Source organism: Lipotes vexillifer, unplaced genomic scaffold (genome assembly GCF_000442215.2).
Source record: "Lipotes vexillifer unplaced genomic scaffold, Lipotes_vexillifer_v1.1 scaffold83, whole genome shotgun sequence".
Lineage (NCBI taxonomy): Eukaryota > Metazoa > Chordata > Mammalia > Artiodactyla > Lipotidae > Lipotes > Lipotes vexillifer.
The window spans coordinates 1,599,446-1,620,868 of NW_006799780.1; the positions used below are offsets into that span (position 1 = coordinate 1,599,446).

The window sequence follows — 21,423 nt, forward strand, 5'->3', positions numbered from 1 at the left end:
ATATTTTGAAAGGTGTCATAACTGGGGGAGAGGAGGCTACCAATTAGTACCTTGAAAGAATAAACTATTCTCCATCTGAACAAATGTAACTCAGCTGGGGAGATCTACGATGACTGAGCTAATTCTTAAAAAAAGGCTCTTCTACCAGAGCAATTCCAGAAATGTTCACGATTCAGGTGGCCACACGCGGCCCTCACCTCACCTCGCCTCCCGGGCCGGCGCAGCTTCCGAGCAGCCTGGGCGCCGGCTCCTGGGCCCTGACGAGTGCTCCTTAGTCACAGCCGTCATCTCAACAGGTTCTTTCTGCTTCCGAGTAAAATTATCGAGAAGCCCAGAAAGGTTTCCCAGCTCTCAGAGTAAAATCCAGTTTTCCCTCCCTGGCCCTCGAGGTCCTCGGTGCCCTGGCTCCCCGTCGCCTGCCTGCCTCTCTCGCCCTTTGCCCTCTGCTCCAGCCACACACCAGCCGCGCTCGGGCCTTCGCTCTTGTTACGCTCCTCTCACCTGCACTGCCCTTCTTGCAGACAGCTTTCCAGCCACCTTCAAGTGCCACCTCCTTGGTCTTCTGGTCCCGTCTATTTACAATTTCAAACACCTACGTCTCCCTCAACTTGCTATCCCCCTTCCTTGCTTTATTATTTCTCCTTAGCATTTATTACTGACAAACAGAATATATTACTTTGAGTCATATGAAACTGTCAATATTTGTCCATTTTTTACCTACAAAAATGGTCATTTCATGTGGTTCAACCTGATACTTCACTTAGTTATTCTGATTGTTAATCCTCCTCCATTCTAAACTTTAAGCTCCACGAGGGCGGTGCTCAGAATAGTGCCTGGCACAGAGCAGACTCTTAAAACTTTATCGATGTCAGTGCAATTTGTTTTGCGATACAGTTTTTCTAAACCATAGTGCCCCTGGGGAGAAAGAGTAACATAACTTTGGCAGATGCCAATCAACAAGAATGAAGTTATCCCGGCAGGAAAGGAGATGCAGACTCTTGGTTGGCTGGCTTCTCCTGTCACACTGCCTGTTCCAGGCCTGTGAATCCCAGGGGCTAGAAGCAAACATATGCCCCAGATTCCAAATAGGCTTGATGACACCTGCTACCGAGACAGAATTAAAGTCCACGACTTCTCAGATGGGCACATCAGACAGCAGGCAAGAGAACACGGTAAGACATATACCAAGTCTGCTGCAAATGTGGCGTGGCTTTTCTAGTCATCAGTTTGGAGTGCACCAGGGACTTGTCAGCTGAGGTGTGCTCTGGATTGAGTTTCACATAAGAGCCACACCAGAAAATGGTCTGCTCTCCCCTGCAGCTCCTGAAGTGAGGCCAGCCTATCTCTGGGGCCTTTCCATCTCCTTGCCTTAATGCATCACCGTTTTGGTTGGTTGTGAATGTGTGTGGGGAGGGTGGCAGAGAAAATAAGGGACTAGTCCAGTGGGCATGTCATTTTCTTCTGACTGGCATCTCTTCCTGGTGCCTGGCTGAGCTGCTGGGAGGAGGAGGAAAGGCAGGCAGGATGATACTGGCCAACTACCCAAGAAAACAGCCACCACTACAAGAAACCACAGGCAGTTCAGAGGGCCGGTAACTTCTGCAGTGGCTCGACTTGATGATACCCAAGAAGGTACCATTTTCCCCAACCTTAAGAGATAACCTCTCCCTTGTATCCTGTCTTTTCTCTTGCTAACAGCCTCCCAGTTCATTGTACCAAGAGAACTAGAAGGTGCCAGCATATGCTCACCATGGGGTCACTTGGGGGATGACTCAACCTTATCTGGGGAAGAAATTAATTAATTAAGAAAGAAATTAATGAAAGGGAACGGATGGTTAGTCACTTGGACTACCCCACGGATGCCACGCCAGGCTGGAGACAGAGCCCTGACAATTTACCAAGGCTCACCATAGGGTGCTGGCTCTCTCACGGGCACCAGCTATCACACTGCAACACCCATCATGTCCCTCTGCCATTTTAGTAGTATTTTCCCTACCTGGAAGGAGCTTTCAGACTCAACCCTGGATTCCCAGCAGTTCTATCCTGCTACACAGGAATTTTTAGAGTCTATGGGTGACCTAAACACGTGGTTTGGGTTTAATTCAAATAATTAGGCTCCATGAGCTCTGAAAGGGAGAGGGCAGGAGCTGTGTTTCATGGCTGAGTTTCCAGTGCCTTAAAAAAGAAGGTGCTAAAAAATAAAACGAATGAAACACCCTGGGAAAAGTCAAGTCAGAGTCTTCCTGATCAACAGTCAGCACTCACTGTGATTAGACCAGCCACAAAATTATATATCTTAGGTAATCTCCTTGCTACTGCCTTGAAATCAAACAGTATGTTATCAAATGTAAGTTTTAATCAAATCCCTTAGGTGGGGGAAACAACCTCCATAATCTTGCCAAGCCTCCAATTCTGAAAAGACCAGGAGTTGCTGAATACAATAAATAATATTTTACCTGTCCGAAGGTGACCACCTCCAGCTTTAAGCATCCGGGACGCTAGGAACAGGGAAGCCAAGTCTGGACCACTGCTCTCCAGCCTGTGGAGGAAGAGTGCGGCAGGCTCCGGGGCTACCTCCCCGGCTCTCCCTGGCTGTGTCGGCCCCTGCCAGTCTGCCACCCACTCACCCCACACTTCCACTACCTGCTGGCCAAGGGAACGGACTCCAGCTTTCTTGCCTTTTGTGGGTCACCCACTGTCTGTACAGAAGGAGGCCCTTTTTCCTGGCCTGACAAGTGAGAACTAGAGGCTGGCGCCCGTTGTACAGAAGAACAAGTGAGTTTTTGGACATCATACTCCTGCCTCCCCTTCAGACAGGCTTCCAGACTAAATAGTAAAGACTGACTAGACCTCAGTTTGCAAAGGAAATTTTCTAAGGATAGGAAGAAAAGATGGCCGTCTGTCACTGCTACCAGCAGCCCGTGGAGAAGCCCCCAGTGAGGGACGCACACTCAGCCTCCACTAGGTCATAACAAGCTCATTCTGAAGCTCTCAAATATCCTAATATCTGGAGAGCGAGTTCACAGCAGACAGCGGATAGCAGGCTTAGCATCATTCGATACATTTGGGCTCCAACTAGGTCTAACTGAGGAGTGCCCACACCCTGAACAAGGGGTCTCACTCATGCTGACCCCTTGGGCACTCATCCACCTGGAAATACCCTCCCCCCATCCCAGCCCAAATGTCACCTCTGTGTGACATTTGTCACCACTTCCTGCCAGAATGCTATTCTCTGTGTGTTCCCACTGCCCTGTGCACATTCCTCTTCAGCTCTTTATCATGTTATTTTTGTACATTCAACTCAATTTACTGAGTTACCTACTAAGTGGCAGGCATTATTCTCAGCCCTGAGGATAGAGCAATGCCCTAGCAGGACTCTGAGCCCCTTGAGGGCAGAAAAGCTTTATCCTTCTTGATTTACATCACAATTTTATCTTTAGCATTTACCATAGGGTATGTCACACAGTTAACCTTGGGTAACAGAGGTCAAGAGTTCAACTTATTTCTGGCTTTGCAACAACCACTGACTCATTTAGGAACCCAGCAGGAAACCATCTAACTATCAGACATCCATTTCCCATTCAACATAGCTCTGGTGGGGGGGGGGGGGAGAATTCACCTGGTGGTGTTTATCCCTATCAGGTCTACCCTGTGACTCAGACTGAGCTCCAGTCTCTGCGGTGCTCAGCTCAGCTGTGCCAGGAGGCTGCCCCTGTCACCGCACGCCCTGCCCCTCAACCTCTGGCCCAGGCAGCCATCTCTCTAACAAGAAGCAAGACAAATCAGACGGGAGAGTGACTGGCTTCCTGCATCCCATCCCTATTCTGGGGCACAGCTCAGAGAGCATTCCAGGCTTACTGGGGGTGACAGCTTCAATCAGCTAGTTCAGAAAGTACTGACAATACTGTAGTAAAGGAAAACTAAGGAGACAGGGCAGTGCTCCTTGCATGACCATCTGCCAGTGTCCTGCCTCCACACGGGAAGCCATGTTGGTTGTCCCTTCGCGGTACCCTTGGCTGGTCTTCCTCACCTTTCCAATCTCTGAACACGGGAGGGCCCAGGGCCCAATCCTTTGTCCTCTTCTCCACATTCTCCTTATTGATCACACTCGGTCCCACAGTTTTAAATACTGCCTCTAGGCTGGCATCTCCTGAATTTTGATCTCTACCTTTAACTCCAGATTTGCATATCCAACTGCCTACTTGACCTCCACTTGGATATCTAACAAGGTACTTGAAAACTATGTCCAAACCTAACTCTTGATTCCTACTTCAGAACCTGGCCTTTGCCCTGTGGACCTCATTTCAGCAAATGGGAGTCCAATTCTTAGACCTGCTCAGGTCAAAACCCTTAGAATCCTTCCTGACTCCTCTCTTAGGGCCCACATCCCTCTGCGGCAAAGCCTACTGGCCTTCATTCCAGCTGCTCCCTTGCCCGGGAGAACTCTTCCTCCTGACTGTCCGTATGGCTAACTCCTGTGTCTCCTTAAAGTCTTTGGTTGAATCTCTCCTCACCGAATCCTACCCTGACAACCCTATTTAACATTGCAGCTTCCCTCCTTATCACCCCAGCATACCCAACCTCTCTCACCCTGGCTACTCCTTTTGTTTTTTCCTTCCATAGCACCCATCACTTTTTAACATACTGTATAATTATTTGGTTTATTGTGTCTCCACCAGCTTGAATGTAAACCCCATGAGGATAGAGAACTTTGTGCAGTTTTTTCTTTATGTATCCCAATTGCCTAGAACAATGTCTGACGTGTAATAGGTGTTCAGTAAATATTTGTTGGATGAATGAAAAGATAGAGTGCTATGATGTGGATCATTACACTTTAAAATGAAGCCATTTTAAGTTCTTGCCAAGTTTTTTAAATGGTTGGAGGAAAAGCTACATTCGATAACGGTGAATCCCAGGGGTCGGCAGTTTTGGCTAACAGCACACCAGCCACACTTACTAATGAAACACACAAAGGGACCAAACCATGGGACTGGCCTTCTACTTGACTGCAAGCACTGAATATCTCCTTTCTGGCTACAGAAAATAGATCTTTGTTGGGAGGTGACGTAGAAAAAAGCAGTAAGTCAACTAAATGTAATAAGTTTTCAGTAATCTAGAGATCATCTTAGCCTCAAAACTCTGAAATTGTTTCCAACTATGCCTGGCTGCGGTAACGACATCTATAAAGACATGCTGTGGCTGACTGTGGGAACTGCCCTGGACACCAGCTGGGAAGGGAGGCGCAGTGCAGGGATAAACCTGGAGAAGTTCAGGAAAATGGCAGGTGGCAGAAGGGTACACCAGGGGGAATGAGGAGGGAGGTGGACCATGGCAGTATGCAGAAGTGGTAAGGGCGGTGTCTGGGAGCAGCATGAGCCTGGAGAATGGGGAGACTAACAGAAAGTGCCGGCACTGAAGGCAGGAATGTAGAACTGCTGACGGCCCAGGAAAATACCCACTCCCATCAGCAGCCCTGAGGACAGTGTCATAGATCAACCGCAGGTGGAGCGATGTGGGGGTGGTCAGGGGAGGGAGAGGAGGTGATTCTCTGCTTCCAAGAGGAATAATACATTTAGTTATTTAACTCTAAGTCTGGGACCATCGTGTGGTACAACAACTGATGTACACAGTGATACACAACAACCCTAGGCCTGCTAGTTAACATTTATCTGTATGTGTACCTCTCTTTTCTGTCTAAATTTTAATTTTTTCCCAAGTCATCTTCCATGCTGACAGCTGGAAGTCATTTTTGCAGTCCCTAATAGCTATTTGAAAGTCATCAACTGTTGTTAGGTAGGGACCTTTTCTCTTTCACAATACCCTAAGGCAAACTGTCAGGTATTATTAAGACTGTGCTTTGAGGAAGGCACCATGTCAGACCAACGAAGTTGCCATCAAGCTATTCTCTTTCCAAAGATCACAGTATGAACCTGTATACATACTCCTCCTGTGCAGGGACTTTGGAGACAGCCTGTAGTGGTCATTCTCACTCACCAAGGCAAGGCTGAACTAGGTCCCCTACACTCTGTTTTAAGAAGAGAGGCAACTCAGAATTTCATGGGTAAAAAGTTTAAATAAAAAATTACAAGTAGGGCTTCCCTGGTGGCGCAGTGCTTGAGGGTCCGCCTGCCGATGCAGGGGACGCGGGTTCGTGCCCCGTTTCGGGAGGATCCCACGTGCCGCGGAGCGGCTGGGCCCGTGGGCCGTGGCCGCTGAGCCTGCGCGTCCGGAGCCTGTGCTCCGCAAATGGGAGAGGCCACAGCAGTGAGAGGCCCGCATGACGCAAGAAAAAAAAAAAAAAAAATTACAAGTAAATGGTTAACTAACTATCTGGAAAATTATCCAGAACAATGATAGGAAAAAACTAGGACTCTTACTGTGACATACTATGCATTTGTCCCATAATAGGACAGCACTGGCTCCAAGGTCTCTTAGATGCCTCAAAGTATGTATATTTGGCTCAGATGAACTCCCGCTGGATTATAAACTGGACAGCAGTAAGGAGTGCGTTCTATTCCTTGGCTTCTACCTCCATCTCCATCCCAAATCCAACACAGTCCTCTACACATACTGTGTTGCTCACCAACTTCACATGTCATTTCTGATTCCCATTTCCTTCCTAGTCTTCTCACTTTTTGGAAGAACCTTTTGGAAAGATCTTCTATGGTAAAAATGGTAGATGCCAAGCAAAGATGACATGGAGTCTAGGCTATAAACACCCTCCCCCAATTTTGCACATTCACAACTAATACTTTAAAGCTGGAAGTTTATACAGGTGATTAGAACCTTTTAATGATCATAACGATAATTGTTATAGTAACAACGGCAGCAGGTAAGTGCTAAGCACTACAATGTGCTGGGCACCGGCTAAGCACTTTAAATGTAACTCAAATGAGAGTTCTCTCTGTGAGAGGATCTTGTGAGGTTGGTACTGTTAATATCATCATTTGACAGATGAGGAAACTGAGGCACAGAGGGATTAAGTAAGGTTACACAGCTAATCAGTGGTGGAGCTGGGACTCAAATCCAGGCTGCTGCTTTACTGCACACCAAAGACTAGCTTCCAAAACAAAAGCACCTGTGCAGCTGAAGAGGGGAGATCGCTATATCCTCAAAAGCTGGCTTGCTTATACCTACGAGACGTTAGAGAGCAGATGACGATGAACAGCTCTCAAGTGGAAAAAACCATAGGAATGCTGTAAGGGGATGACGGGGAGAGGAAGGCTGCACAAAAATAAAGGCTCACCTATCCTCAGGCAGGTTGATTTGCTAACCCTACGGCAAGACAACAAGAAGATAAAGGATTTCCATCCACCCCTTCTCTTGCATTACAATCTGAGTGTCATCAGCCTCCTTTACTGCAATATAGATATCACCTTGGAATGGCTGCCACTGGCCAAAAAGAACTTCTAGAAAGAAAACCTATGAACAGCTCAAACCAACGTAATATTCGCTACGATGTCCTCTCCTGAAGAATCTGTGTGAGCAGAAAACTGGAAATAAAGCGCAAAACCCATCAGACCAGAGGGAGAAAATGTAAGCCGTATAATCTGTTTACATTTTAGTCTTTGAGATTCTGTGCACTTGGGAACCATCTGAAACTGCACATCTACCTAGAATACTAATGCCGTCCACAAACTGGTCCACAAAAAAACCATATCCTGTGAACGTTCCAGGAGAGACATCTGTAGCTGATTAGACAAAATCGAGCACCGAGAGCATTCTCAGACAGCCCCCAAATTATATCCCTCCTCCAGCAGCCGGGGCCATGGTTTAACCATCCCGCCTCCTCCAAGTAGCCTTTCTTTTTTTTTTTTTTGCGGTACGCAGGCCTCTCACAGTTGTGGCCTCTCCCGTCGTGGAGCACAGGCTCCAGACGCGCAGGCTCAGCGGCCATGGTTCACGGGGCCAGCCGCTCTGCAGCATGTGGGATCTTTCCGGACCGGGGCACAAACCCGTGTGCCCTGCATCGGCAGGCGGACTCTCAACCACTGCGCCACCAGGGAAGCCCCAAGTAGCCTTTCTTAATTCACAGAACAGAGCTGAGGATCTTTGCCTTGACCTCTTCCTAACCCTGAACCCTTGCACCATTCACCGTTACCTGTACGCAGGCAGTAGGTTTTAGTTAATCCTGTGCTAACAAGAGATCTGCTTGTCTCAGTGTCTACATTCAGAGGATGCTGCTCTCAATCTAAGGCATCAGGCTCTCATGAAATCTTGCTTATGACAACTACAGACACCAGGATGGGGCCCCCCCAGGTCTCTTCTACCCAAGAAGAGTTCTGGTCCTTGCCTCCCAAGCCCCTGCTTGACTTCTCCAGATGCCAAGACACTACCCTCAGTACCAAAATGCCAGTTAGCCATTCAGCGTCAGGGGTATTCGAACAGTATTTATAAATAAGAGTAATATAACAAAGTATTAGTTATACCATGAATCAAAGAGTTCTGCCCAAGAACTGCCACCTTTGGTTAATCTCTACTTTTGAAATCACTTTGCCCACTAAGGCTTTTCAAATTTTCATTGAAGATTTATTCTAGAAAGCCCAGACAGGATTTGGTTTTACTGACTGCCAGTTCTGAAATGATTCTTATTGGTTCTTTGCATGATGACTCATTTATTTATGCTCTGTCTAGGAGGGCAGAGTACATGCTAGGATTGAGACTTAGCAGCATTTACTACATCCTTTACTCTTTCCAAATGCCTAGAAACTCACAGTTTCTAGCACGGATTAGTGAGCACAGAACAGACTATGTTTCTGTCAGTGAACAACATTTACTGAGCGCCTAGTGTGTATGTAGCAGGCCCCAATCTGAACATTAGAGAGCTGTGAAAAAGTCACAGTCCACACCGTTGCTCATATTCTAGAACAGTGGTTCCCAAGCTTCTGGACTTCAGACAGTAGCAAAATCTCCAGAAAAATTACTGGGAGGTCAATATTTTTTCTTTTGCTAGTAGAAGGACACTAAAAATAACCATTATCTCCTCTCACTATCATTTCATAAAAGAGGGTATTTTAACACAAAAAGGGTAAAGGATGTAATCTAAGAATAAAAGACAGTTCTTTAAATTGAACACATTTAGCACTAAGAAATCTTACAACATTGTCCTTATTTTTCTCGTTTTCGCTGAGGACTGGTGGAAACTAAAAATTGGCGCTTGCCATCTGCCTCTACAAGGACTAAGTCACTGGCCACTGCAGCCGCTGCCCTTCAGCACCCCCTGGAAGGAGTTCAGGGTGGAGATCAGGAATGAGGCACTCTGTGCTCTGGGAAAAACTGGCAGGACAGGCCTTCAGATAGATATTTGCAGGAGAAGATGTTATGAGCCCAAATTCTTGCATCTTCTCTTATCTAGAAAAGTACTAAAATCATTAACAGAGACATTTTCTCCTCGTGACTAGCAGTAACCTTCACCAGAGTAGCAGCAACCTTCTGCAAAAAATGTGTGCCTGACTGCAATGTACCCCCTTCACCAAAATCACATATATACTGACCTTCCCCCCGACACCTCTTCGAGCAGTTCCTCAGAGCTATCTGAGACGCTGTCTCCTGGGCTATAGTCTTCATTTTGCCCCCAATAAAACTTAACTTACAACTCTCACGTTATGCTTTTTTTTCAGTCGACAAACCTTAGCAAAGTGGACCCGCCCTTATTCAAAGGCAGTGAGAGGCCGCTGCGGTGTGTGTGTTAGGATGGGGACATCTTTCTAAGAAGCCTGTTTGTTTACTGTATAAATGAAAAGGTAAAGAGTTTTCACTGCACCTCATTTTAAAGTTTCAAGGGTTTATGGACAAGCTAGACTGGGCCCAACTGACATTTAAAAACTCTGCTTTGGGGCTTCCCTGGTGGTGCAGTGGTTGAGAGTCCGCCTGCTGATGCAGGGGGCACGGGTTCGTGCCCCGGTCTGGGAGGATCCCACATGCCGCGGAGCGGCTGGGCCCGTGAGCCATGGCCGCTGAGCCTGCGCGTCCGGAGCCTGTGCTCCGCAAATGGGAGAGGCCACAACAGTGAGAGGCCCGCTTACCGCAAAAAAAAACAAAAAACAAAAAACAAAAACTCTGCTTTGAAGGCCAGATCAGAAATGGGAGGTCACTGGTAGTGAAAAGGGTTTTCAGCTGATAACCAGTGTCTTTGCAGAGCAGATTATATCTACATGTCATTTTAGTACATGATCAATAACATTAGAGGTTTTTAACCAACAAGATTTTCTGAGGGGAAGGAGAAGAAAAGTGAAGGATCGGTGTCAGTAATTTTTTACTTAAAGCTTGTATTAATGCTTATACCGTCTCCCTGGAGGAGTCTAGTAGGGTACTTGTTTTCTACTAAAAACACTTCCATGGAATTGTAATTGGCAAGAAAAATACTCTTCCAGGGTGGTGGGTGGAGAACGGATGACAAAGCAATAAAGAGAATTCTTTGGAAGACAATCAGAGCACAGTTGTCATAAAAAGACCTTACAGCCAAGCCCCCCAGAGGAAGTTTCTGTTACAATTACTCAAAATTAATGACCATCAATTAAGAATTGTTGGATGACCCTAGAATATGTGGAGAAACAATCCACAAGAAAGATGCAGTTTCTCCCACGCTGAAGCCTCTCTAAACCTTTCTCAGCAATGATTCATGTTTATATGCAAATTACTTCACTGGCAGTTTCTAAAACTTTAACTCTTACCTGTTAAAATGCATCCCCACAAACTAATTTAGTCAGATTATTCCTTCCCATGAGTTAGTGATAAAATTTTACTTTGCATTCCAAGTGAGAAGGTGTTTCCTAAACTGTTTCTATGCAACTGGAAGAACTTTATAAACTATTTCTTGATAAATTATTCATCCAACATGTAGGATTAGAAAGAGCTCCTGTCTAACTCTAACCAAAATACACTTATAATTCAAAGTAAGCTGCCCCCCCACCAAAAAAAATCAAATGCAGTGCATAGCAGAATAAAAGACAGTTAAAAAATTTAGTTACTGAGCTCTGAAATTTTCAGGACAGTAAGTAAATTTCTTGCCTGCTAAAGTTTTGGGGTCCAGATAACGTTAAATAATTCCTGCAACGAAGCGGGTGCCATCTTTTCAACATTAGGGCCCTGAGGCTGTCCTCTCAACTTTGAACACATAGCCACTGAGGATTTTGGTTTCAAGTTTTTAATATTGGCTTCATTTTCTCAATATGTGTATTTTAGGTTTCATCTGTACTGGGGGCTATCTTTTAACAAAAGAGATTGAGGGCCAATTAATAAAGCTACTGGGAAGCCTCTATACAACAACTGAACTCATAACTATGGCTAACTGTGCCTGGGCACATGAGCGCGCAGATTACTTCTGAAGTGACGTCGGAGCTTAGAAGAACACCACTGTTGCATTAAGTTCTTAAAACAGAGTGCCTGAACCACTTGTATAAATATTCAGAGCCATACTTAACGTGATGATTTGTTACTGGAATTGGAACATCATCATCCAGGGCTCTGAGATTGTCTACAATTAAGTGGTTACCATAGCAAAGTACTTTATTTGCATATCAACTGCATATTCTATCTGAATTTTAAGAGAGTTTGCAATTTTCGTCTAGATTTTCCAAGTGATTCTTTAAAAAGATATCCCAGTCCCTAGATTTACTCAAATTAATGCGTGCTTGGTCCACTTGCTCTTAGGCAGTAGTTTTGTTTTTCTTCTAATGCTACAGCTGAATTCTTTTGCTCCCTTTATATATGATGATACTTTGTTTTGTTTTTTGCTTTTCTAGGGTACAGCTTCTAAGGCAATGACTCTCTAATATGGTTTTGGAGCAGAAACTCAAGAAATTGTAGACCTGAGTCTATAGGTCTTTGTATTTATCGGGCATCCAATAAAAGCTCCTTGGACTGAAATTTAATTCTGGCCTCTGCCTTATAACATTTTGGCATTCTTTAGTTTTCCACAAGGTTGATGAATGAGTAAATGCATCATCATCAGGGGTACTCTTAAATTGACTCAGACATAGAACGGTTACATCTGACTTCTGGTGGAGGCGTTATCTGTCTGGAGAGCCAGAAATCCAGAGCCTCCTCTAGACAGCCAGAAGCTTCCGGTGCCTCATTCTAAGGAGTAGGGGATGCTCCGTCTACTTCCCTCATGTCTTTTCTTTGAAGGTATTTTGAAGTCGGGCAACCAAGGTCACACTACCTTCTCAGAGAAAGCAAGGTGAATTTTTCAGGTGTAAAATGGGGCCAGGTCTCTGAAAGAGTCAGGAATCTCTTCCCCTCTCCCCACCTTTCCCAAGTCCTGTTCTTACTTCTCTCCTCTCCAGTGACCAGCGTGGTCACCGGGAGTGAACAGGTAGGGCATGGGGTAAGTCAAAACGGATGCTGCGACCAGGCTGAGTCGTGGTTATCTTTCACCCTCTGAAAAACAGCGGTGAGAATGCCAAGACCCAGACAGTGGTCATGGTGCATCTCACATGCCCACCCCGACTTCCCCACGCGTGCCGGACTACGACAAAGCAATTCTACACGCAGCAGAGACAAAGCCCTCCCCCTGTCTCCTCTCTAAGATCCTTCTTTTATTCCTTTCCCTTTCGTTTATTTCATATTGTTCTCCTTCACCCTCAATCATTGCTCACTTCCAAGAAAACTGAGTCTGCACAGCAGGCCCTGAGCCCCCGCTGCAGAGAGCGATGCCAGTGAGCATGGATGGCGCCACAGTGATCTATCCAGTCAGACTGGTGGGGCAGCTCGCTGAGGCCATCCTGCTGGGCTGAACGCGGTGTAGACAGACAGAGGGCTACAGGGACTAGACAGCATGAGAGCCAACCAGACACGAAGCAGCACAGAGCCGGCGAGGCAGGACTGGAGGACAGTAGGCAGCCAGGCCAGAAGCTCACACGCTAGTCCAAGCCTCGTGGCAACCCCAGGGGAACAGCCCGGGCCAGCAGCAGTGGGCCAACTCCTGAGCTCACTGTCGTGGCCCCGTCCCAGACCTGAGTCACTGGGGATTCCACGGACTTCTAAGAGGGCCCTACATGCATTTCCAAACCCAAACTGCTTGATGCTGTCATGGAAAACCTGGATCTTTGCATTCTACGCTTTCACTGTGGACCACATCCAGGTCACAGCCTAAGGAAGGCAGCTGGTGAAAACGACCCTGCTGGCTGATTCCCCAGCTTTTGTAATGAATCCCAGAGGGCTATGAACTGCTGTGTGTTTCTGGCTCTACCAAGTCCCAGATGAGTCCTCACCCAGTGAAGACCCATCAGCCTGTGATTTATTCTGCACGGGGAGCCTGAGAAGCCACCTGCAATCAGGACTCAACTGCTAGAAGCTGCCTCCAGAAAGGAAAAGGATGGAGAATGTACAGGTCAGGGGAAGAGGAGTGAGAGGAAAAAGCTCTTTGTCTTCCTGTCAATTCAGCTTTTAAAAAAATGCCTGAGGACACCCAGAGGCCCATAGGAGCCACAGGACTGCTCTGTGCGCTTCAGTCCCAACAAAGGCAGGCTATTAAGGGGCCAGGAATGGCACTTTACAATGTAGTTAACATTTGGTTTCGACAGAACAAGGTCAGTTCTAAAGATCCTATTCCTTAGAATGCAGCAATTGTAGGGAACACAAAAGACTGTACTAAAACCTGCCAAGAAAGCACAAATACTTTAATAATCATCGTATAGCTACTACCACTTACTACTTACTATGTGTGCTTAAAAGCCTTTCTCATATATTATCTAATTTAATCCTCAAAACAACCCTGAGGTAGGTACTACTATTATACCCGTTTTCCAAGTAAGGAAACTGAGGCTTGGAGATAAGACAGACTGGTTAACATTTCACAGACACTTTAAGGTGAGGTCAGGGCTGATCCAGGGCCAGATGAGGTTTGAGCTCTAACTGCTGCTGAGAGCGCCTACTGAACAGCCAGGGCATTTGTACATGAGCATTTCAGAAGTGTCAGCTGGGTGCCCACCATTAGGTAAGGCCTTGAAGGCGAATCCTGATATCTGAATTAGCTTAATGGTCAATAGTTGTATTTTCATTTTTTTTTTTTTTAAGTAACCCAAATTTTGAGATTTCCACTGAGGTAGCAGATTCTTTTACACCCGACTTCTGAAATCAAAATACTAAGATTTTGATGGCTTTCGTTATACTATGGACAGTGACAGCTATGCGAGCCTGTGGCCTTTAAGATTAGGCATAGTAAAGGCATACTAGATAGCCTGTAATTTGTCACACAGTTACATTTTACAAAAATGTCATTTTTGCCAATGCCAGTTGTAAGAAGAAACACAGTCTGAGTATCTTTCTGAAGGATCCTTTCATTGCTTTGGCAACAGTCTCCTTTCTCACCATTTGTTTCAATGTCAAACAGAACCAGAGTTGAGAGAAGGGTTGTGGGGAGAGCAGAGACTGATGCTCACAGCTGCAGCAAGTCCTTGGCTGAGGCTGGGGCTGACCAGATGCTCTTAGAGACCAGCCAAGAGGACAGAAAGCAAGCCAGCTGCTTCAGACACCCAGGGGGCAACTCTCTTAAGCCATAGATTCAAGGGCCATGGCTGCCACTGATGCTGGCTTGAACTGCCTGGTGGAGACCTCTACCATTGGAGAAAGAGCCTGTGAAGCATCCCTCAAAGATGTGCCCCTCATCCCCTCCCCAACATGAGGGAGCCAGCCGACCAGCGTTCAGTCCATCCTTCCAATGATTTCTTCTCAGAGGGGTGCTGCTGGGCTCGGAGGTGAAGAGAATCCACTTTCCTATATTTCAGTTCTTAGCCTTAGATCAGTGGGCCCCTAGAGAGGAATCTGACTGTACAGGAATCTCTGCCTCTGGCCAACTTTTAGCAATTTCAGACGTTTTGAGATGCCATATGTATGCATGGGGAACATAAGTGAAAGGGGATGAGGAGAAAAATTTCTTTTTGAAAAATCAAGACTTTGGGGAGACAGATGACCAACAGCCCAGCATCTTGGGTGTGCTACTGCTCCCTTCTCCCCAGCCCTTCTTCCTAGAGGCCTGAGGCAGAGAGAAAGAGAAAAGTCAAGAATAACTCACTGGAGTGTATGAATAATACCTAAAATATGTACTCATCTTTGTGCCAAAATGAACACTCTAGCCATTTATGTGAAATAGCAAACAAGAGCACCAAAAGACTTGTTGGACTAATCCACATTCTTAGAGACTAAATTCACTGGAGTAACACCTTATTAAAAACTGCATGTAAACAGTCTTTGAGACTGAAAGACATCTATAATTTTCTGCAAATTGATTGCAAAAGACCGATTGTGGTGGTAAGGCCCAAGATGTCCCACCCTGCTGTAAATGGCCATTCCTTTGCTGGAAAGCAGTAAGTTTCTCAAGATGAAAAGCATTCCTAGGGATGACAAACCAGGAGTCTCATCTGCATACCAGCATATTGACAAAACTCATAATAAAGGCATGAAGTCATCGAAGATAAGCAAATAAAACATAGTTAGGGCAAACTGAGCAGAAATACGCCTCTCTGGTGAACCAGGACTCTCAACAGGATTAATTATTTGTGTAAACTGGCTCCCCTTCATCTACATGTTTATTTTGACTTTTCAAAAGCTTCAGTAACACTTTGGTAACACTCCTCAGCAAGCTGTAAGATACACATGCCCCCGAGGCACTGTGTGCCTGGGGGGATAAAGCAGAGGCATTTCTGACAAGAAAAAGATGAACCAGGATGGAAACCTACCTTAATGAACATGTCTCGGAAGTGAAAATCCAAGCTTAGGGGATGAACTGCAGATTTGAGAAGTCAATCAAAAGGGGGACAATGAGCTTCACAGAATCAAAAATCTAAGACAGGATCACATTTTCCAATCTCCCTATCTTTCAGAAGAGGAATGCCAGGATCCACAGAATTGGTGCATTTATCTCAAGTGAAACTGCAAGTTAGTAGCAAAGCTGAAAATCAGAATCCTGGCCTCCCAAATTCCGTGAGTGCCTGTGAGTGCCTGGGTGTCTCATGGTACGGCTGATCCTGGCAGATAAAGAGATGAGGGGTCCTGAGATCTGTCACGAGTATATCCCCCATTGAAACAGAACATGACTGTGAAGCAGGTCCTCTGTCATTTCTCTGGGCCCATTACCCTCTCCCCAACATACACACATGGGGCCCCCTAAGGTTTGAGAAACAGAAAACATCATCTTAATCAGCTGTTTGGGAAAAAAACTGCTGTTTGACCTGTTTGTTTGGAAGCCAGCCCTGCTCTGCTCAAGAGTTTGCTATAAGGCAGGCAAGAGCTAATTCATTCGAGGTCTGCTTCTTTACAGGCCTGGATGCCAGGCTCAGTGCTTATCTCCATTGTCAGCAGCCCCGTGAACGCAGCTACAGGATGTGCCCTTCGACGAGGGCTGTAAGTGGATTGCTGTTTCTCCTGTTAGAGTTCAGATTAATAAATACCTTGGTTGTGGTTGTTTAAAAAGTGAATTTTTGGGCTGCCCTGGTGGCGCGGTGGTTGGGAGTCTGCCTGCTGATGCAGGGGACATGGGTTCGTGCCCCAGTCTGGGAAGATCCCACATGCCGCAGAGCAGCTGGGCCTGTGAGCCATGGCCGCTGAGCCTGCGCGTCCGGAGCCTGTGCTCCGCAGCGGGAGAGGCCACAGCGGTGGGAGGCCCGCGTACCGCAAAACAAACAAACAAACAAACAAACGAATTTTTCCCCTGAGAAGTCTGTTCCTCTGCTTCCTGAGGATGTCTTCAAACTCTGGTGTGTGTGTGTGTGTGTGTGTGTGTGTGTGTGTGTGTGTGTGTGTGTGTGTGTGTGTGTGTGTGTGTGTGTGGTTCTGCTGCTCAGAACAAGTCCCTTGAGCGTGGACAGACTGATACCCTCTTGGTTCCAGATCCGCTTTTCAACTCCACATGGGACAGCCTATGAAAATGCGGGCGGCCATGGAAGTTTTCTTGGAGCTCACGGCCTCCCCTCTGGGATCCCGGTAAAGTGCTCATACTTTTCTTTCCACTGATTTCTAACAAGCTCATTAGAGAGAAACTCCCAGAAAGTGGAAGAGTTAGTTTGTAATTTCTGATCTGAGCACAGAACATTCTGACAACTGTCTCCAGGAGACAATTTAAACCAGAACATTATTAAACACAGAGCAGCTGATACTAATTCCCTTCCAGCCAGCTTCTTCCAGCCTGCGAAAGCTAAAATCATTCTGGGGCTGGGGATGGGGCCGAGAGTCAGGGGCAGCACCAGGCTCACTGCCTGTGAATGAACGCCCCACGCTCACGCTCATCCCAGCACACAGGGCCCGCTGCAGGGGGGCCTCACACACCGCAGTTCTTCCCTGGACGCACGACGCAGAAAGCATGCTGGTAATTTAATGGGAAAAGCAAAAAGTAGGAGTAGTTACTCAAACAAAACCCAGCAACTTAGAACCCGAGGAAATAAGCAAGGAAGAGGAGCAGGTGAGAGCAGAGAACAGACACTTCCTTCACTTCAGGGGAGTGACACAGGGAAAGGGAGTGATGAGGGCAGCGCGCGCCTGCTGCCTGGAACCGGACAGAAGACCGTCCTCCTCAAGGGTGGCAGCAAATGAATGAGCAGTGAGGGTGCTGCACACACGCACGTGCACACACCTAGCTCTCAGGCCCCCTCGCCTCCGCGCACGCCTACCTGCAATTCCTTGCAGCAGCCCGCAGACGTTGAAAATACTTTTCTTCATGATGCTCTGCACACACATGGTGAAGACGGACACCAGGGCCACCATGCAGAGAATGAAGATGCCCACAGCTAAGAAAATAGCGGTGGCCTGCCAGAAGCCGCTGGCGATCTCTCCGAAGGTCTCGGCGTAGGGCCCGCACAGCGTCTCCCGCTGAAAGTGCTGCACGCCGGGGTTCCGGATGCAGCGGGCGTAGATGCCCAGCGTGGGGTGGTGGGGCTCCAGGGAGCCTCCTTCCTGCTCGCCGGGCTCGGCGCTGCCGCGGGGCTTGGCTTTTCCAATCAGCCAGTCTGCGCTCATGAAGGCAATGAGCTCGGCAAACGCCACCACAATACTCAGGAGGGTCCAGAGCATCGAGCGACAGGTGACAATGACATGACACATATTGATGTTCGAGACGTCAGGAGTCGGGAGGCCACGGGGTCAACTGGACAGGCGAGCCCGGCGGGCGGTGGGGAAGGCGCGGGAAGGAGGCTCAGGCGCTCCGGGCCGGCAGTGGCCGCTGCTCGGGGGCTCCCTCGTCCCGGCGGCGTCGTGGGGCAGCGCTCTCCGGGGCTGTCATGCTGCCATATCACAGCTCCGCGCGGCCGCAAGCCTCACCTACGGGGGGAGAGAGGCGAGGAGAGCGGTTAGCGGCGCCGGCCCCGCCCCCGACGCCTGCCCGCCCAGCCGCCCGCACTCCGGCCGGTGCTCAGGCCCCGGTGCGCGCCCGCGGCACAGCTGCCCCACGCCCCGCGCAGCCCTGCCCGGCGGCGCCCCTCGTGCGCACAGAACCTTGGCCCGGCGAATCCTGCGCCCCCGCCAACACGCCGCCGTCCTCGGCGATGTCGGCCGGTGTTTTTGTTTCAAGGTCTCCATCACTGCGCTCTCAGAGGCGTCTGTGGTTACCCTTATCTCTCGGCAGCACGACAGAGGGGCCCATGCCAGTCCCTGCACCCACCCGGGGGCACGCTGTGCATGGGGTTCCTGCCCCAGCTGCATGCTCTTGGGACGTGGCTCCTGCTCTATTTTGTCTTATTAGAAAAAGTCCAAGAGCACAGGGATCCAGACATCAAGATATGTCTGCCAGTGAACTATATCAACGGACTGCCTGCGTTTTTTTTTAAAGTTTACAGGACTCTTTGCCTGCTGTTTTGGTGTTAGATGAGCTAAGTTAGAAAAACTTGCCTCAAAACCTTTTGCTTAACAGTAGAGAGTAGTAACACCCAACTTTATTTCCTGGGAATCAAATTACGAGCAGAGACAAAGGAGGGAGTATTTGCTTCAGAGGTAAATGAGAATTTAAAAGGAAAACAATGCCATGGCAAATAATAAACCTTTGCCACCCAAACTTATTTTTCATCCATTTCTCACAGGGTGATTTTTAGACAAAATGAACTACACAAGTTAAAATGCAAAGAAAAATAAAGCTCCAAGAAGAACTGATGACTTACTCACTTGGGGAAATTATTCATAACAGAGGCATTAATGACCATTGACTATGTATCATTACCACTGAGGGGACTTGCTGACAACAGAGACTTGCCTGTGAAGAATGTGTCCCTTGAACTGTCCCAATTCATCACATGTGCCTCTCTGATTGAGCTTCGATTCACCCCAGGTCTGAAACTCAACATGCGCATTGTTTCTCATCTCACAAGGACTCATGCTGTTCCCAAGGACAAACGGCTTCATTACCAGAGGGCTCTCTCTAACAGCTTAAACCCCCTTCAGGGAGGCCTGAACCCTGAAATGGGCCGCAGGGCTCCTCACAGCCCCATTTACTGCCGGCCTCCCCCCGCCCCCAGCCCACCAAGGTCAGGAAGAATCGCACAGCTCACATCTGACATCTGGGCACATGGCTCTGTTCTGAATGATCTTATTAACTGAGGTCATGTCAACTCCCCAAGAACTACAAAGAGCCTCAAGGCATGTGGGCAATGGTTGGGCGGGGAGTTACGGAAGAGGGAGGGAGGGAAGTGGGGAAAGAAGGGCGTGGCTGTCAAAGCTTCTCCACCATGCTGGCTAACATCCTAGTTAGAGGTGATTACTTACCTTATAAAACACAGTGTATTTAACAATCCTCACATCGCTGCACTTATACAAGATGCTATTTTGCAAAATTAGCTAGCGCAAAGCTAGGAACAGAGGAACTTAACTGTCATGGTTGTGTGTGTGTGTGTGTGTGTGTGTGTGTGTGTGTGTGTGGCACTGGGGAAGGGAGAGGTGGTGTGCATGCTGCATGCAAGGGTTTTGGTGTTCATCAAGTCTGGGCTCCAAATCTAGCTCCACCACAGACTGGCCATATTGACATCTAACTTGTCAGAACCTTAGCTTTCAGCTTCCTCGTGGACACATGAAGAAAGAAAGGGTACCCTGCCTCACGATATTGTTGTGAGAAATAAGCAACATGCTGTGAAAGCACCTCGCACAGTGCCTGGCATAGTAGGTGCTTAGTAAATATCAACTCCACTGCCTCAGAAGCTTTTCCCCTAACATGGATGACACTGGTCAGACAACTGTTTAACTGACGGAGGTGCCCCGTGGATAACAGAAACTTGGCCGTTAAAAGATTAAGCAGAGGCTATTTAGAGATGGATGAGGTCACTCATGTCTAAAGCTTCCCTGGTGGGCTTTGAGGGTGAGGTCCTGGTCTTACTTCCTGTTTCCCTACTGCCTAACACAGCTGACAAGCTCAGCTGGGGAAAATAAATTAGCATTAGGCCAGAAGTATAACCTACTCCCACTCACTCATTCTCACCTCCCCCACCCCCCAATATTTCCAAAGAGAAATGCCTTTTGAGTAAAACCTTACCAATACAAAAGAGCTTTGGAGGAGACTGTGTATAATGAAAGGGATCATTCTAAATGAGAACAAGGAAACAAGCTAGGATGACTCCCGGGAGGACGCCCCACCCCATGCAAGCTGGGCCCACCCACCAGGCTTAGAAACACTTTCAATCTACAGGTGGAGAGTCTGCTTGTTAGGACAGAATGAGGCTCTAGAAGATCTTCCCATTTGATTAGAAAGCCAGTTTACCGATGGGCCCAGCTGCTCTTAATCCCTGCTGCAGCTCTACTGTTTAATGGCAATTTTTCAATATGAATAGAAAACCTCTACATAGTTGTCCTCTTGCAGAACCTCAGACTCTGCTACAACCTCTCAGGTGACTTGGATCTTAATGAATATGCAAAGTGTATACCGTTCTGGTCAGCAAGCTCACCTCAGAGTCAGGGATGCGATTAGGTTGCAACTTCTAAAGAGAAAGGATGTGAAACTTCAGGAGAAGGGAAGATGGCGCATTCAGGCTCATTAGCAAAATGGTTCATGCCAAATTTGAGGCAGGATTATTTAGGGACCCCTGTGCTTAAATTCGGAAAGTAGAGTCCCCTGTCCATCTGTACTAAAACAATTCCCCCCTCCACTATACCAGATTCTCACATCCACACCAGAGTGGCTGGAATGACGCCTTCATTTTTCTGTTTGCAACAGGGAGATAAGATGTTTTGGACTTGCCAGCAAATCTGCTAATTACTACTATTAGAGGCACAGTCACAATGTGCAAGGCTGACTGACAAAAACTGGCTTTCCTCAGGATCCAAGAAAAGCCCTCGGGTCGGTGGGACAGGGGAAAATCTGGAAGTGCAGCAAGGGGCCTCTACAGTGCTCTGTACTCCGGTAAAATGCCCCAGTTTGGTCATATCAGATGTGGAGGGAAAGTCACGTACTGAGATAACATCCACATCATGGGAAGACAGATCCCTGTCACAGATTTTGTTAACCCAGGAATT

At 47.5% G+C, this 21,423-nt stretch overlaps 2 protein-coding genes across 2 annotated transcripts in view; one reads left to right on the forward strand and one right to left on the reverse strand.

The window, feature by feature from the left end:
• Nucleotides 1–11,860, forward strand: part of SCAMP1 (secretory carrier membrane protein 1) — a 132,929-nt gene extending 121,069 nt beyond the window's left edge. The window contains exon 11 of the mRNA XM_007471961.1: nt 11,745–11,860. The gene's annotated coding sequence lies outside the window, so the exon portion shown is untranslated. The remainder of the gene's footprint in view (nt 1–11,744) is intronic.
• The window catches only part of LHFPL2 (LHFPL tetraspan subfamily member 2), a 20,596-nt gene extending 2,560 nt beyond the window's left edge, over nt 1–18,036 (reverse strand). The window contains exon 1 of the mRNA XM_007471960.1: nt 17,607–18,036. Coding sequence (XP_007472022.1) covers nt 17,607–18,036 — 430 coding nt within the window. The remainder of the gene's footprint in view (nt 1–17,606) is intronic.
• Between the last annotated feature and the right edge of the window lie 3,387 nt (nt 18,037–21,423).